This window comes from Cetorhinus maximus, chromosome 14 (genome assembly GCF_964194155.1).
Source record: "Cetorhinus maximus chromosome 14, sCetMax3.hap1.1, whole genome shotgun sequence".
NCBI lineage: Eukaryota > Metazoa > Chordata > Chondrichthyes > Lamniformes > Cetorhinidae > Cetorhinus > Cetorhinus maximus.
In genome coordinates, this window is record NC_135892.1 from 103,215,486 (window position 1) to 103,230,219 (window position 14,734).

The following is a 14,734-nucleotide window of genomic DNA, read 5'->3' on the forward strand; positions in this document are numbered from 1 at the left end:
CAAGATATTCATAACCTCATGACAACATGGCAGTTTGTCTATGAAGGTTAGAAAATGCTGGACAAGGGACCTGCTATGACTGCCATAGAGATAATTATTTGAGTTAAAGAAACAGCTGTGCAATCTGATTTTCTGAATATCAACTTCTAAAGTTATAAAAACTACTTTTTTCTGAAATTAGAAATGGCATTGGGCTTATAGAATTATATAGCATAGAAGGTGGCTGCCATTTGGTCCATCGTGCCCACAATGGCTCTTTGAAAGAGCTAGTGTAGGTCTATATAGTCTCATTCTCTCAAAACCAGCACTGCAGCCTCCAAGTGCCCAATGTGTCTTACCTTGTTCAGCTGCCTCAATTATGCAGAAGAGTCTCCACCTTCCATTTCTGCGCTATTTCAGGAAATCAGTTCACCAATTCTATAGTCCTGACATTCCTTTACATGACTTTAAAAATACAAGCGCCAGCAAAACAATTCTTGGTGAGGAATCAGGAGTCCCACCTGGATTTTACTGCCACAAATCAGGCGGCCCCCGCCCCACCTTGCTTGGTGAGATAGGGCATGATGATGTCGGGTTGGAAACATGACATCATCAAACCAGTCACTGAAGTTATGGAAGGCAAGCAGGCGTAGAAATCAGGAGGTGGCCACCATTTTGAAATTGCCAATTAACAAGCTATTGGCCCAACTGTCTGCAATTTTTCGGGCATCAGACGGGAAAAGGTTTGGGAGTGCTTTACAGCAGCTATGATGAGGTGGCACGAGGGTGGTGGAAAAGGCCAGCCACCAGAAGCATGGTTGCATGGAGCAGCAGATTCTCCTGGAGAAGGTATGCATATGATTTCTGACTTTATTTACTGACTTTTTTGAGCCTTCCTTAAGAAATAAAGACAGACTCAGAGGACGAGGCCTTTAAACTTGTAGCCATTACCAACTTTCTGTTCGTGGCATTACCCCTCTGCCACATGACATCCTGGCCTAAATTCCCGATTGGGTACAGAGCCCACCCTTGCATTGTTAATTGGCCACTTTCCCATTGGGCTGCCACTAATTGGTTGTCCAATGTTTGATTCGCCAAGCTGAGACGATGGGGATAGGAGTGAGCGGATTACTCACTTGCCATTCTGCCTTCCTCACCCTGCCGAAAATGTAAAATCAAGCCTAATGTTTCCGAATTTCCCAAGCACAAGTTCAATTTAAAAAAGAACACCCAATTGTACTGTCCTTGCATACTACAAGAGAGGAGTAAGAGAAATGGAGGAGAGAGTGACTCAACCCCGTTCCTGGTAGATAACTAAGAAAGGGCACAGAAACTAATTAAGGTGGGAGGGGTGGTGGGGAGGACTTTCAACTGCTTGCTACTAAACAGCAGAACATATAACTGATGGAATTGAGGCTGTAAATTCCTTTTATAGCGGGTCACAACAGCAACTTTAGGTCTACATCTGACATTGGTATTTGTTCATCCAAACCTCCAAGGGTGCCTTTAAGCTGTGACAGACACTTCTCAGCCAAACCAGAAAATGATTAGATGAGGTTTATTGCTGTAGGCAAATAGATACCTGAAAACTTACCAATGAAGGCAATAGCATTAGGGTTGATGATCCCACTGGGTAAAAGGTGAAAATCATATTCAACTGAGTCGACTACGACAGTGTGGCCAGCGTTGTTTCCACCCTGTGTGTGACAAAAGAGGTTTAATGAAACATGTATATTTGTCTGCTTTGCTCACCTTACATTTCAACTCACAAACTCCTCGGCACCCTCTGTGAGCTGAGTGTTCACATGTTTGTGCATTTCTGGGTGAAGAGGCAACAGTTTGAAGACTTGACATGTCTCAACTCTCCTCTAGATCATAAAGTTTACTTCATGCACTACTGCAGCTTTGCAGACTTGTGCGACAGGAAGAGTTAATTAATTGAGCTAGTGGAGTTCTAGTGTTGGTCAACCATAGGATTAGAACTCTTGAACTCACTGATTGAGCTTCCCTTGTGCCTCTGATTGGAAAGGGAAAGATGTAGCTCAGCCATAGAGAGCATAAGATTCAGATCTGTACTCAGTTAGCTGATCTCACAACAACATGCATTTATATAGCATCATTATCTAGTATAATATCCCAAGGTGTTTCACAGGAGCATTATGAAACAAAACTCAACGCCAGGCTACAAAGACATATTAAGGCAAATGAGGTCAAAGAGGCAGGTTTTAGGCAGCATCTTAAAGGAGGAGAGAGAGATACATATATTTAAGGTGGTTAGTTCAGAGTTTAGGTTCTAGGCAGTTGAAAGCTGGTGAAATGATCAAAATAGAGGAGGTGCAAATGGTCAGAATTGGGAGTGCACAGAGATTGTGGGGATTGTAGGGCAAGAGGAAATAGGGAGGGGGGGTGAGGCTCTAGAGGGATTTGAAAACAAGAATGAGAACTTTAAAAGTGAGGTTTTGCTGGACTGGGAACTATGGTAGGTCAGTGAACACATGGGGAAGGCAGGTTAAAGGACATTACAATTGATATCAGTACTTTTAAGTGACTGCACAGGGTTACCTGGGATTAAGTAAGTTATATAGGGTTCCTGCTCCTGACTAACAGTGACACCGACTCGAACATGGAGGCATCAGGCAAAGGATTGGCAGGGTAGGTCTTGTGCTCGTTACGTAGCCACAGTCAACTAGCTTTCTGATACTACTGTTTTGGCTCACACATGAAGTGGTTCACATCTGTGGAACCATACCACAATACTAACTGGCATTTCCAGGAAAGCAAGGGACTAAAACAGGAGGGAAAGTTTAATAAAAAATGGTGGCTGAAAGACAAGTTCTGATTCCAGCCTTCAAGTTGCAAGTTTAGCAAAAGAAACATGATAATAATAAAACATTTTCAGCACAGTTTATTACTAATTATTTTTATAGTCACTGGGGCATTACCGAAATTCTACTGGTGTGTGAATGATACACTGCTGTAGTGTATCTTACCCCACCTCTTCAGTGCTTCAGTAATATGTGATAGGTGGGTAAGTGAAATTTCATGATATATCCACTTGACTGGTGAAAAACATTCCATTAGAATTGTTATAGACACCGTCCTTCAAAACTTCTTGTGCCTGCAAGAGAACATTTGAACTATGTAACTATTTTAAAGTGGAGGCAATACTTGTGTTTATAGTCTGTCAGCAGTGATGGGATCAATTTGAAGTGATAAATTCAGAGCATGAAACGTATTGTGCATAGCATTGCCTGCTCACATTCTTGTCCTCTCTCCCCCCCATCCTCCCACCCCCCCCCCCCCAACCACCACCTACCCCAACACAGTAAGCAAGGCTTGTCAACAACACCAGTGAACATTATAAAACAGCTAGGCTACAAGTTCAAATCCTCTGGCACTGAATAACGATGCCTTCGCCAACATAGTAGCAATAAAGATAAGAACAAGACAGCCAGATTAACACTCTTTCAGTAATGCACGGCACTGATGAGCAACAAATCCCACTGTTCAACATTTTTTGCACCAACAATGGACAGCTGCATATTGACCTGACATCCAGTAACCATGTACGCTGCCAGCAATCGCAATGTTGTAAACCCCCTTTCCCTAGATGAAAGGATATTTTGGGTCTTTAGTGGAGCGTGTGACAAGAGCACGCCATTAAAAAAGCACACAAGAAATCTTTTGGTTCTGGGCCACATGTGAATCATGGCCTACCCATGAAACCATACCTGATCGTATGGGGAAGGGACAAGACTTTAAACACTTCAACACTTGTTTTCAGCATTGATGAAAACATGACAGGTCTAATATCACACAACAAACCTGCACACACCAATAAAGCTCAAGTGTTAGCTCATGATATGAGATAAGACAAGCTCATCCATCTGTCAGTAAGAGATGACAAGCAAAGGCCCAAGTTTCTCTACAAGGCTGGGGACAGGGTCAGGGAGACCTAGGAAGCAAGATGATCAACTATCATAGGGGAAGGGAGGTGGTGTTATTATCCCAAATCATCCTTACACACAGCAAGTTACTGACAGAATTATCAGAGCCACAGGAACAGATTTGTTGCCTTGAGCCAAGGAATGCAGTGGTGTCACGGGGACTGCATAAAGCTCAAATGGTCAGCATGTGAAATTTTTGTACTATGTCCACTTACACTGCAAAGTGTCCAGGAGTATAATTAGATAACAGATTCAATTCTTACATGTTTGGGAGTTTGTCTGGAAAGAGGGTGACGCATGGCACTCTTCCCTCAAAAATTCCACAGAAAAATTGATTATCTAGCCATTCATTTATTTACAATTTGTAAGACTTTGGGTGCAAACTGCGTACATAACACCGTGAATACACTTCAAAAGTAATCCATTGGTTGTAAAGTGCTAAAGTGCAACTTTTTTCTCATTAGTGCTAGTAGGTGTATGGTGCGTGGGGAAGCATTACAAGTTAACGGATTAAAAATACTACACAAGAGGTATAATGTACAACATTAAGCATGGTGGCTCAAGTCAGATTTGTTCTGCAGCAGTTTGGTCAATGAATTTAGGATATCCAATGGCAACACTGGAACTGCTAAATTTTCTTGAGGGAGAGCTGTTTTCTTTTTAATTATTAGAGAGCTCCTTAATAATGTCAAATAGAGCTTAATCAGAAAAAGCTTGATTGTAAATGTTTATTAGATTTTACTCACCCTGCTGCAGATAATAAGGAATGACTGGTGAGTAACATGGGAATTAGTGCTGGAAGGGCATCAAACCTCAAGCAATTTAGCATGACTCGCATTCCAGTTCCAAATATTCCAACTATTATTACCTACACAGAATTTTATGTTAGTTCTCCATTCTGCACCTTGAACTTTAATGGCGACAGCTTGTTGTTCCCATTTGAGTTTCTATCTTTCATTAATGCTACTTCTGCAATAGAACCAGTTTCACTGAGCAACCAGAACTTCCACCTAAAAAGGGATGGGTCTACTGAAGAATATAAAAAGGTTCAGCCCCTAACACTAGGCTTGTTCAGCCCCTAAAGCACCTTTATGCAGCTCCCAGAACCAGTTTTCAAACAGGTAAGTTGGAGTGCAAGATTCTGCAAGGAGCTGCTCCCCCAATGACAGTCCACTTCTCTCCAGCATTTGCTGCCAGTGGCTGAGAGTTAGCTGGAGAGAAAGAGGTTTAGTTTCAGGCAAGGTGGCAGGAGGGAACAGAGAGAGGGGTGGCAAGAGCACGGGGGGGCCCCCAGGAAGGTGAGGCTGGCTGCTGGTGGCTGCTGTGGGAGTGAGAGAGTGAGTGCATGCGTGTGTGTGGGGGTGATTGAGAGAGCAAGTTAAGGAGTGCGTGCGAGAGCTCATGAGAGAGTGAGAGCATGAATGGGAATGAGAGAGTGAGTGCATGCACTTGTGTGTGTGAGAGAGAGTGCGTGTGTGTGAGAGAATGAGAAAGTGAGTGCGTGTGTGTGTGGGAGTGAGTGTGTGTGTGTGTGGGAATGAGAGTGTGTGGGCGTGTGGGAGCAAGACAGAGTGCGTGTGCGTGGGTGGGGAGTGAGAGTGTGCGCATCTGTCTGCCTTACTCAGTCTCTCTCACCACCACACACTGTGTATGACTGAGGGTGAGAGAGTGGGGAGTGAGCCTGGCACACACACTCAGACCCCCTCACACTTTGGTGATTTTTATTAATTATTCTTTTTTTAAAACTTAATTTATTGCTTTGACATTGCTTTATTTTTGCTCAGCAAGTTGTTTCTTTTCTTAATACCACAATGTTTTTTTGAAATTCAGTTTAACATTGCACCCAAACTTATCTTTCCAAAATTTGCTCCTCAGCCCCTTTGAGTGAGAGAAAAATGGAAACGTGGCCTCCCAAACGAATAGGTTGGACAAGCCTGCTCAAAAAACTTGTACATTTGATTGATACCTGCCTCCATCTGCCCAATCACTCAAGGCACATTAAATGCGTATCTGCTTTGAGTGCTCTTCCGTGCAAACAGAGTATCCAGTTATTGTAAAATGGCAAAGGATCTGAATAGCAAAGCAATGCAATTGTTGCAGAATATGCTCACATCCCACAGCTTTGGATAAGTCTCATCCAGAGCACTTTACAAACTTTTGTCCAGCACTGAATTACATTTAAAATAGCATGCCACTGATAACATTTAATTCAGTGGAATTTCTGTCTGTTTATTTCTTTTCCAAAGTGCTTTGTACCAACAGCTTGCATTTATACATTTAACATAGAAAATGCCCCAGGGTGCTTCGCAGAGGCATATGGAAAAAGGGACACCTATCCAAAGGAGGAGATTAGGAGAGTTAGCCAAAAGCTTGGCCAAAGAGGTTGGTTTTAAGAGGAGGGAGTCAGGAGTTAATGGGCCACAGAGGTCTCAGGGCAGAATTGCAGAGCTGGGGGCCCAAGTGGCTTTAACAAAATTCTCTTTCTCTCCGGGCAATAATTTTACTCTTCATATAAGTAGCAAGGACAACTTATATAAAAACAAAAAACTACTTCGGATGCTGGAAATCGAAAACAAAAACAGAATTACCTGGAAAAACTCAGCAGGTCTGGCAGCATCGGCGGAGAAGAAAAGAGTTGACGTTTCGAGTCCTCATGACTCGAAACGTCAACTCTTTTCTTCTCCGCCGATGCTGCCAGACCTGCTGAGTTTTTCCAGGTAATTCTGTTTTTGTTAAGGACAAGTTATATATGTTATCCTGCAAAAGCTCAAAGATTTCTTCAATTATAAGAAACAAAACGCTGGAAATACTCAGAAGGTCTCATGGCATTTGTGGAGAGAGAATCAGAGTTAACATTTTAGGTCTGGGTTCCGAAGAAGTCATATTGGACTTGAAACATTAACTCTATTTCTCTCTCCACAGTTGCTGAGTTTTTCCATGTATTTATTAGCCTTTCAGGTCTTTGCCCTTTCATCAGAGCTGAGGAAAGTTAGAAATGTAATAGGTTTTGAGCAAGTGAAAGTCTGGGGCAAGGGGGAGGGGAAGAACAACGAAAGGGAAGATCTGTGATAGGGTAGCAGGCAGGACAGATTAAATGGCAAATGTTTCATAGTGCGAGGCCACTCCAAAGGGAGTGGTTATGGGACAAATAAAGAAACAAATGGTGTTTCCAGAGGAGGGGTCAATGTCAGGATAGCTGTCATCCAAACGCAGAGAGGAATTAAGAACAAAATGAGAAAAAAACCAACCCAGTAAAAAACATGAAACAAAATGTGGGGAAAGAGGTTATGATTTAAAATAGTTGAGTTCAGTGTTGAGTCCAGAAGGCTGTCAAGTGCCCAGATTAAAGATGATGTGCTGTTCCTCAAGTTTTGCGTCGAGTTTCATTGGAACACTATAGGAGGCCAAGGTCAGGAAAGGTCAAGCTGGGTGCAAGATGGAGAATTAAAATGGCAGCAACTGTAAACTCAGGGTCACGATTAAGGATTGAAAGATGTGCCACATCGCGACAGTGAACACAACATATTAAATTGAAACAAGCACAAGTAAATTGCTCTTTCGTCTGGAAGGAATGTTTGGGGCCTTGGACGGTGAGAAGGGAGAAGGTAAAAGGGCAGATGCTGCATCTACTGTGTACGCGTGTAAGGGAGTCGTAGGAAACGAAGAGTGTGTTGGTTGTTTCAGAATTCCAGCATTTGCAAACTTTTGCTTTTATCTCAGATTTCATCAGCTAGTTTATTTCAGTTAGAGGATCTCTTCTATCTCAAGTGAGCTGCCACCGAAAGAACACTGCCACCAGCTTGAAAGCTGATACTTTGAACAGGTTGTTAGGAGAGATTTATAGTGGTTACTAACATCCTGGCAGAAAAAAGCACCAATATTCTTGGCAGCTAAATGCTAGTATTTTAATGCATAAATGTTTTACTTGTTGACTGCAATATTCTGGATAAGGACCCAGAGTGGCTCAAATTCATCAAGTTCACACAATAAAGTTACACTTGGAATGATTTTAGCCGCATTTTTGAACCAAAAAGCAAAAGCTAAGCACAGAACTTAGCTTATATTCTGCAAGGCAAGGAAGTAGGCCAAAGATAAGCAGTAACACACCCAGACACTTTGTTGACGAGTTCTTAAAATGTGATAAATACACCCACAATTTTTTCTAAACAATACACATCCTACCACGCAGAGAGATCAGAATGACAGATGGTTTTATAATTGGCTGATGGTACAAAGAACCAATCCAGAGGGAAGGGCAAACTAATGTGCTTTAATTTTAACGCAGGCATCTAGGATATTTTGAAATATACACGTGTAGAAGCATCAATGGGGAGAATATTTCTTCTTTCACCCTTTCAGCAGATAATGCTCAGCAAAATGAAATTGCTAACAGTTTTCTGAATAAATTGATTAGTGCCACTCTGGCATAGATGTAAGTTCATCAATTTTTCTAATCCACAAAGAGAGTTAAAACTCTAATATCATGTGATTCTATAGCTTCAGGGACACTCAGATCTAGGTGCAGCATAACTGAGAGTGCATTCAACTGCTTCAGTGCATTTGAAAATCTTTGGAAACAATCTCAATTGGGGCCAATGTAATTGTCTCAAAAACTTGTGCCGATTTGAAGTCAAAAACTGGCACCTGTAAGATCGGCAAGTAGAATGAGGATGTCTCCATGCCGGTGAAATATTGTGCAGAGATTTTCAAGTCTTTCCTTTGCGACTGGCTTTTTAAAAAAAATAATTAAGGCTTTAAAAATCAATAAAGACCAAGTGGATTTCTTGAATTGTAAGCAGGCAGGGAGTACAACTGATAAGCATTTGATTTCCCATAATGGGCAGCAAAATCAACATATGACAAACTATCACAGTGTTCTCACGACCTCAAATTATTCATCAGGAGCAACAAGTTGACACAGCAATTGTTTGACTCTACTTCCTTGCCTTCCAGGATATGAGCTAAGTGCTGTGCTGAGCTTTTGCTTTCTGGTTCAAAAATGCAGCTAAAATCACTCCAAGCATAACTTGGCCACACTTATCTGAAATTCTAACACACGTTTTTGAATTTTGGTTTTACACTCAGCCAATCTGATGTCATGGACATACAGATTGCATACAACCCCATTATATACATAAGGAAAACTCCTGCCATTGCTAAAGTTGTTCTTTTGCAGAGTATAAAAGTTTTAAGGTATGTTTGTGCAATCATATACAATGACAGATTGGAAGAATATCCTGGAGCCAAAGCACGTTCCTGTGCAAGTACTGAGCACTAGCCTGGTGTTGAAGCTATTAAACGCTGTAACTTATACAGGCTATAAAAGTCAACTTCAGCAACGGCAGGTCTTTCAAACTACATATCACAGGAACCCAATCTTGCACATGCTGCAGATCCTCTCAAGTTCTGTTGCTAAGTTTAGATATGTATTAACGCACCTCCTTTTTTGTTACCTTGCCAGTACTAAACCTACAGGAAAATTCACAACGGATCCACATTTAAAGCATACAGCACTACAAGCTTCATCTTCTTCTGCAGTTTATCCTAACATACTAAACACTTAATGCTTGTGTTTATGAGGCGGCAGCAACAAAAATATGATAAGCTAAAGATAACTCTTAAAAGCCAGGTCACAGGTTTGTCTTTGGCGCATAACAAGAGAACAAAGATATAGTTGGGTGGGGGAAGGAGACATAGGCAAGGCATAAATTTCCCAAAAACTTAACCCAGTTCCATCGACACCACTCCTAACCAAGTTAGTCAAATTACATCATAACACATAGGTTCAACTACAGTACAACTGAGTGCTAGTCCAGTGTTATCCAGTGTGTTGACCATATGTGGCTGATTGGAAATCTAGATGTGGCTAACTGCATTTTTCATTAGTTAATAAAACATAAGTAACAGGCACTATCATTGGGCACATGATCTCAATACTCATATCTGCAAAGCATAAGCCTGTATATTTAAATCTTTTTGAGTATTCATCAGTAAAATGACAAGACAAAAAGCCACGTACACATTACTTGTTTTTGACAGTTGCGTGGGCTGTTCCCCCTTGGCTATGTACTGAAATGGTATAGAACATCGATGAAGAACAGCAGGCTTTAGAACTATGGTAACACCAGCAACAATCTTTGAAGAGGGAAGCTATAATCATGGTCTGTTCAAGCAGGGCAGCGGAGGAAAACAAATCCAACCAGTATTGAGCATCTCAAACAAGAAACATCATTTCAAAGGACAAGCAGCATCCAATATAAATACGGATTTAGAGAGCAGGGTAGGTCTGGTGCATCTCACTGAGTCAACATTCATCACAATTACTCTGATGAAGTCAGAACACTGCTTCTAACTACTGGACAGAAACCCAGAAACTGCACTAAGATGTGCTGTTCCTGCTAAATTCATGCTATTCCAAGCTTTGGTGAAAGAGAAAGGCTGCAAGAGTTCCGCTCTGAATGGTGGTAAACATTTCAGTAAATATACAGGTAAAGCACATTGATCTGCATTGTATGCAAAGTGTTTTCGACTAAAATTGGGGCATGAATTAAGATGACATTTGCCAAGATACCTGTGTCAGTCAGTGAGTTCTGTTGGACAACGGTGAGTTGATCTAATTTTAGCCGATTTTGTACAGTCAAACAATTGCAATCCGCATATTTTGCAGAGCATTTGTTGATTTTTTTAGTACAAGACAGAAAGAAAACAGGGAAGGGAAAAATAACATGAATCATGCAATGGATTTAACAACCTTTGAGATAATATCAACAGCTACATTGAAATGTTAAAGAACAATGCTGCAGTTTGGCAACAAACAGATTTTGTGCTTCTGTTGGCAACAAGGTTATTGACATGAGATTCTTCTGGTTCCACCTTGACTGATGAACTGCAGGTATTTAGAACAGCACAAATCCACATACCAGGACCGTGGGACTATCCAAATGATTCTATTTCTAAAGAGAAAGTACTCACTGCAATGTTGTTATCTGGACAACTACATTTTTAATCTACGCAGGAACAGGAATTAGTAAGATTTGAATGATTAAACAAAAATCTGGCTATGTCTTTAAAAAGTGCAGGTTTAGGAAGGTAGGAACATGTGTTCCTAAATGCAGGTTTCCTGGTTAATCTTGTCTATCCATTCAGTCCAATTCTCCATGCCATCTTTGACCTCTGGTTTTCAAGAGCATATTTTCCATCACTCTGCTTCAGAACTGCCATTTTCATATCCCTTTCTTTGACAGCCTATTCTCAATCTTTATCTCAAGTTGGTCTCACCTCCAAACTTCATGCTCCCCTCTGCCCAACTGCATGCCCACCTTGGGCATGACTCCCTCTTCAAGACCTCGGAGTCTGGATTTTGGCCTACCACATTCCATTGCACAGCACCAAGACTGCATCGATCAAATTCAGCAACAAAACTCTGTATGACAGAAACTGTGGCACCTGTTCCTCTTTGAACTCTCCACAGGCCACAATATGCTCAGCCATTTCAGAATCAACACCTGTCCACCTCCATGGAGCTGCCCTCTTCTGACTCTAACTTCAAGGGAGTCAGTACATCGATTCCAACAGCTTCTTGCCAGGTGCAAAGTTTGCACAAATGCTGTATGAGACAGGCTTCATGGCCCTTTCCTGGTATTTGGGCTTGTTTTCCCCAGTGCCATGTGGTCACACCTGACATGTTCCATGACTCCATCCTTGTCCACCCTCATGCTTGTACAGCACTGGATGGAAACAGCACCTTCCTCTGAAAGGCATTTCAATAAGGCCACAGCTACAGTAACCAGGAAAACAGGCCATTTTGCATGGAGAACCAACACCAATATAATAATTAGCAGTCTCAGACTGGCTGGAGGTTCTCCTCATTACAATGGCATTGATTAATAAGATTCTCAGACACAATGCTGGGCTTAGGCCAACAACAGAAAAATTTCTCAAAGACACAACTGGCTAGTCCTCTGCGTGAACACCCTGCATAAAAGTAAACAAAATCTGCCATTAAGTTAATTAAATGTTTGAATCATCAGACTTTAGTAAAATTTTGAGGTCTGGGAATAGTACAGCAGAGATTCGGTCAATCATGCAGCCCAATCTGTAACTAGGGTCTGCAATTTGGAGATCAGATTTCTGCAACAAAACACAGCCTAGAGAAATTCAGCATCTTTGAAAACAGTGCAGGAAACCTTTGTTGATAAGAAAATTATTTAACATTTTACTGGACAGCAAGAAGGTGCAGAGGAAACATACCAGAATGGTACCAGGGATAAAGATCTTCAGTAGAGACACTGAAGAAACTGGGATAGTTCTCCTTGGAGCAGAGAAAGTAAAGGGGAGATTTGATAGAGGTGTTCAAAATTATGATGGGTTTTAATGGAGTAAATAGTAAGAAACTGTTTCCGCTGGCAGGAAGACAGATTTGAGATAATTGGAAATATGGAGAATTTTTATTTTTTACATTACGGGTTATTGTGATCCAGAATGTACTGCCTGAAAGGACATCGGTAGCAGATTCAATATTAACTTCCAAAAGGTAATTGGACATATTTGAAAAGGAGAAATCTGCAGGGGTCATGAGGAATGCAACTAACTGGATAGCTCTTATAGAGACCCAACATGGGCATGCTGGGCCATATAGCCTCCATCCATGCCGAAAAATATATGAACTGCGTAGGGGTCAGACGGAAGGAAAAGGAGGGAGAGAAGAGTCCAAAAGTTCTGTCCCACCAAAAAAATATCCATCAATCCATATAAGAGCTCAACCCATGATCACAGTAATATTAGAAAGGTTGCACAGGATCAGTGTTTAATATCTGGTTTAAAGCGGATGCCGCCAAATTGATGAATATATACAAAAGTGAATTGGGGGAGAGCACAGGTAGCCTGAATAGCTTACATGAGCAGAAAGAGAAGCAAATTCAGGGCTTGCTGTTCCCAATTCAAACAGTCAATTATTTATAAAGAGATGCTGGCAATTTTTATACTTTTCCCCTCTAGATGTGTACTTCTCATCTACCCTCCTAAAAATTGATCAATGCTGTTAAGGCAAATCAAATCATTTGATGGGATTCAGGGAGGAAAGTAGAAGATATAGAGAATGGCACCAATTTTCCCTAGATACTGGCAATCAAGCAGATGATAGGGCACAGGAGGGAATTTGATCTATGAAAGAGCTATCCAATTAGTCTCACTTCTCTTTCCCCAAAGGCCTTTAACTTTTTTCCTCTTCAAGAATTTATCCAATTCCCAGTTGATAGTTGCTACTCAATCTGATTCCACTATCTTCTCAGGTTGTGCATTCCATATCATAACTCACTATCAAAAGGATTACCTATTCTATACTGCCTCACAACTCACTTCCTGTAAGGACTCTATTCCATCGTCCCACTTTCTCAGTCTCTGCCACATGTCTGTACCAGCACTTCTAATGTGTCTTCCCTTTCCTCAACTGAGAAATCCCCCCCATGACTGACAAGGCCCTCAACCATGTCTATTCCATTTCCCATACTTCTTCTCTCACCCCTCCCCTCCCTCCCAGAACCACGATAGGGTTCCCTTTGCTCTCACCCCGCAGCATCCCATCGCTTCCCACTGCACCTTTCCAAGCAAGCACAGGAGATGCAACGCTTGCCCTTTTACCTCCTCCCTCCTCACCGTCCAAGCATTCCCAAACATTCCTTCCAGGTGATCAGCAATTTACCTGCACTTTTTTCAGTTTCGTATACTGTATTCGTTTATCATGATGTGACCTTCTCTACACCGAGGAGTCCAAATGCAGACCAGGTGACTGCTTTTTCAGAACACCTCCAGTCAGTCCTTAAGTGTCATCCCATATTTCCGGTCACCTGTCATTTTAATTCTCCATCTTGCTCCCACTCTGACCTTTCTGTCATTGACCTTCCAATGAAACTCAACACATGCTGGAAGAACAGCACCTCATCTTTTGACTGGGAATTTTACTGTCTTCTGGACTCAACGTTGAAATAAACAATTTTAGGTCATAGCCTCCACCATATTTTGTTTCCCTGTCCTTTGCTGGTTTGTTATTTTCTTCCGTTTCTCCCTTTCTTTGCTTTCAGACGGCACAATTCATAAACCAGTCATTCACACCTCCTATAGACACATCTTTAGTTTACTTGCCCATAACCACTCCCTCTGGCCTTGCACCATGAACTCCTCTATCACTTAATCTCTCCTGTCTTTCACTCCAACACTGGCCTTCCCTTTTGTTATTTTTCCCACCTTCCCAACTCACTTGTCCGAAACCCATTACATTTCTAACTTTATTCCAATTCCGATGAAAGGTCACGAACCTGAAATTCTCTCTCTCCACAGATGGTGCCAGACCTGCTGAATATTTCTGATATTTTGTGCTTTTAGTTCAGGCTGCCAGCATCCACAGTATTTTGTTTTTGTATGCCTTAGATGAAATTGGATTTAAGCCAATATGGTGTAATATTGTGCATCCTGTGGCTGAATATGTTGGGCGGGGAAGGGTGGCGGTTAATGAGAAAATAGAGGAACATGAGTAATGGGATCTACTCTTGGAAGTTTTAGGAAGCCTCACATTATAAACACAAGAGTGTTGGAATACAAATGATTCCTAAAATAAGACAAACTGCAATAGCAGTGAATCAGATCCTGTTTGCTAATCCACAAATATTCAGGACATTTGAAGCAGCAAAGCAACTAAACAAACACAGCTGAATGAGAACCTTCCACAAAGAGCTCCTATCCAGCCACAATCCCTCTTCGAATGGCTATTTCAAAGCCACATAGCTTTTGTTTGGACTTAAAGGTAATATTCA

The 14,734-nt window shown here is 41.5% G+C and overlaps 1 protein-coding gene across 1 annotated transcript in view; it reads right to left on the reverse strand.

Annotated features, from left to right (window-relative positions):
• The window catches only part of adss2 (adenylosuccinate synthase 2), an 87,906-nt gene that overhangs the window by 43,491 nt on the left and 29,681 nt on the right, over nt 1-14,734 (reverse strand). Inside the window, exon 2 of the mRNA XM_078557387.1 lies at nt 1,574-1,676. Coding sequence (XP_078413513.1) covers nt 1,574-1,676 — 103 coding nt within the window. The remainder of the gene's footprint in view (nt 1-1,573; nt 1,677-14,734) is intronic.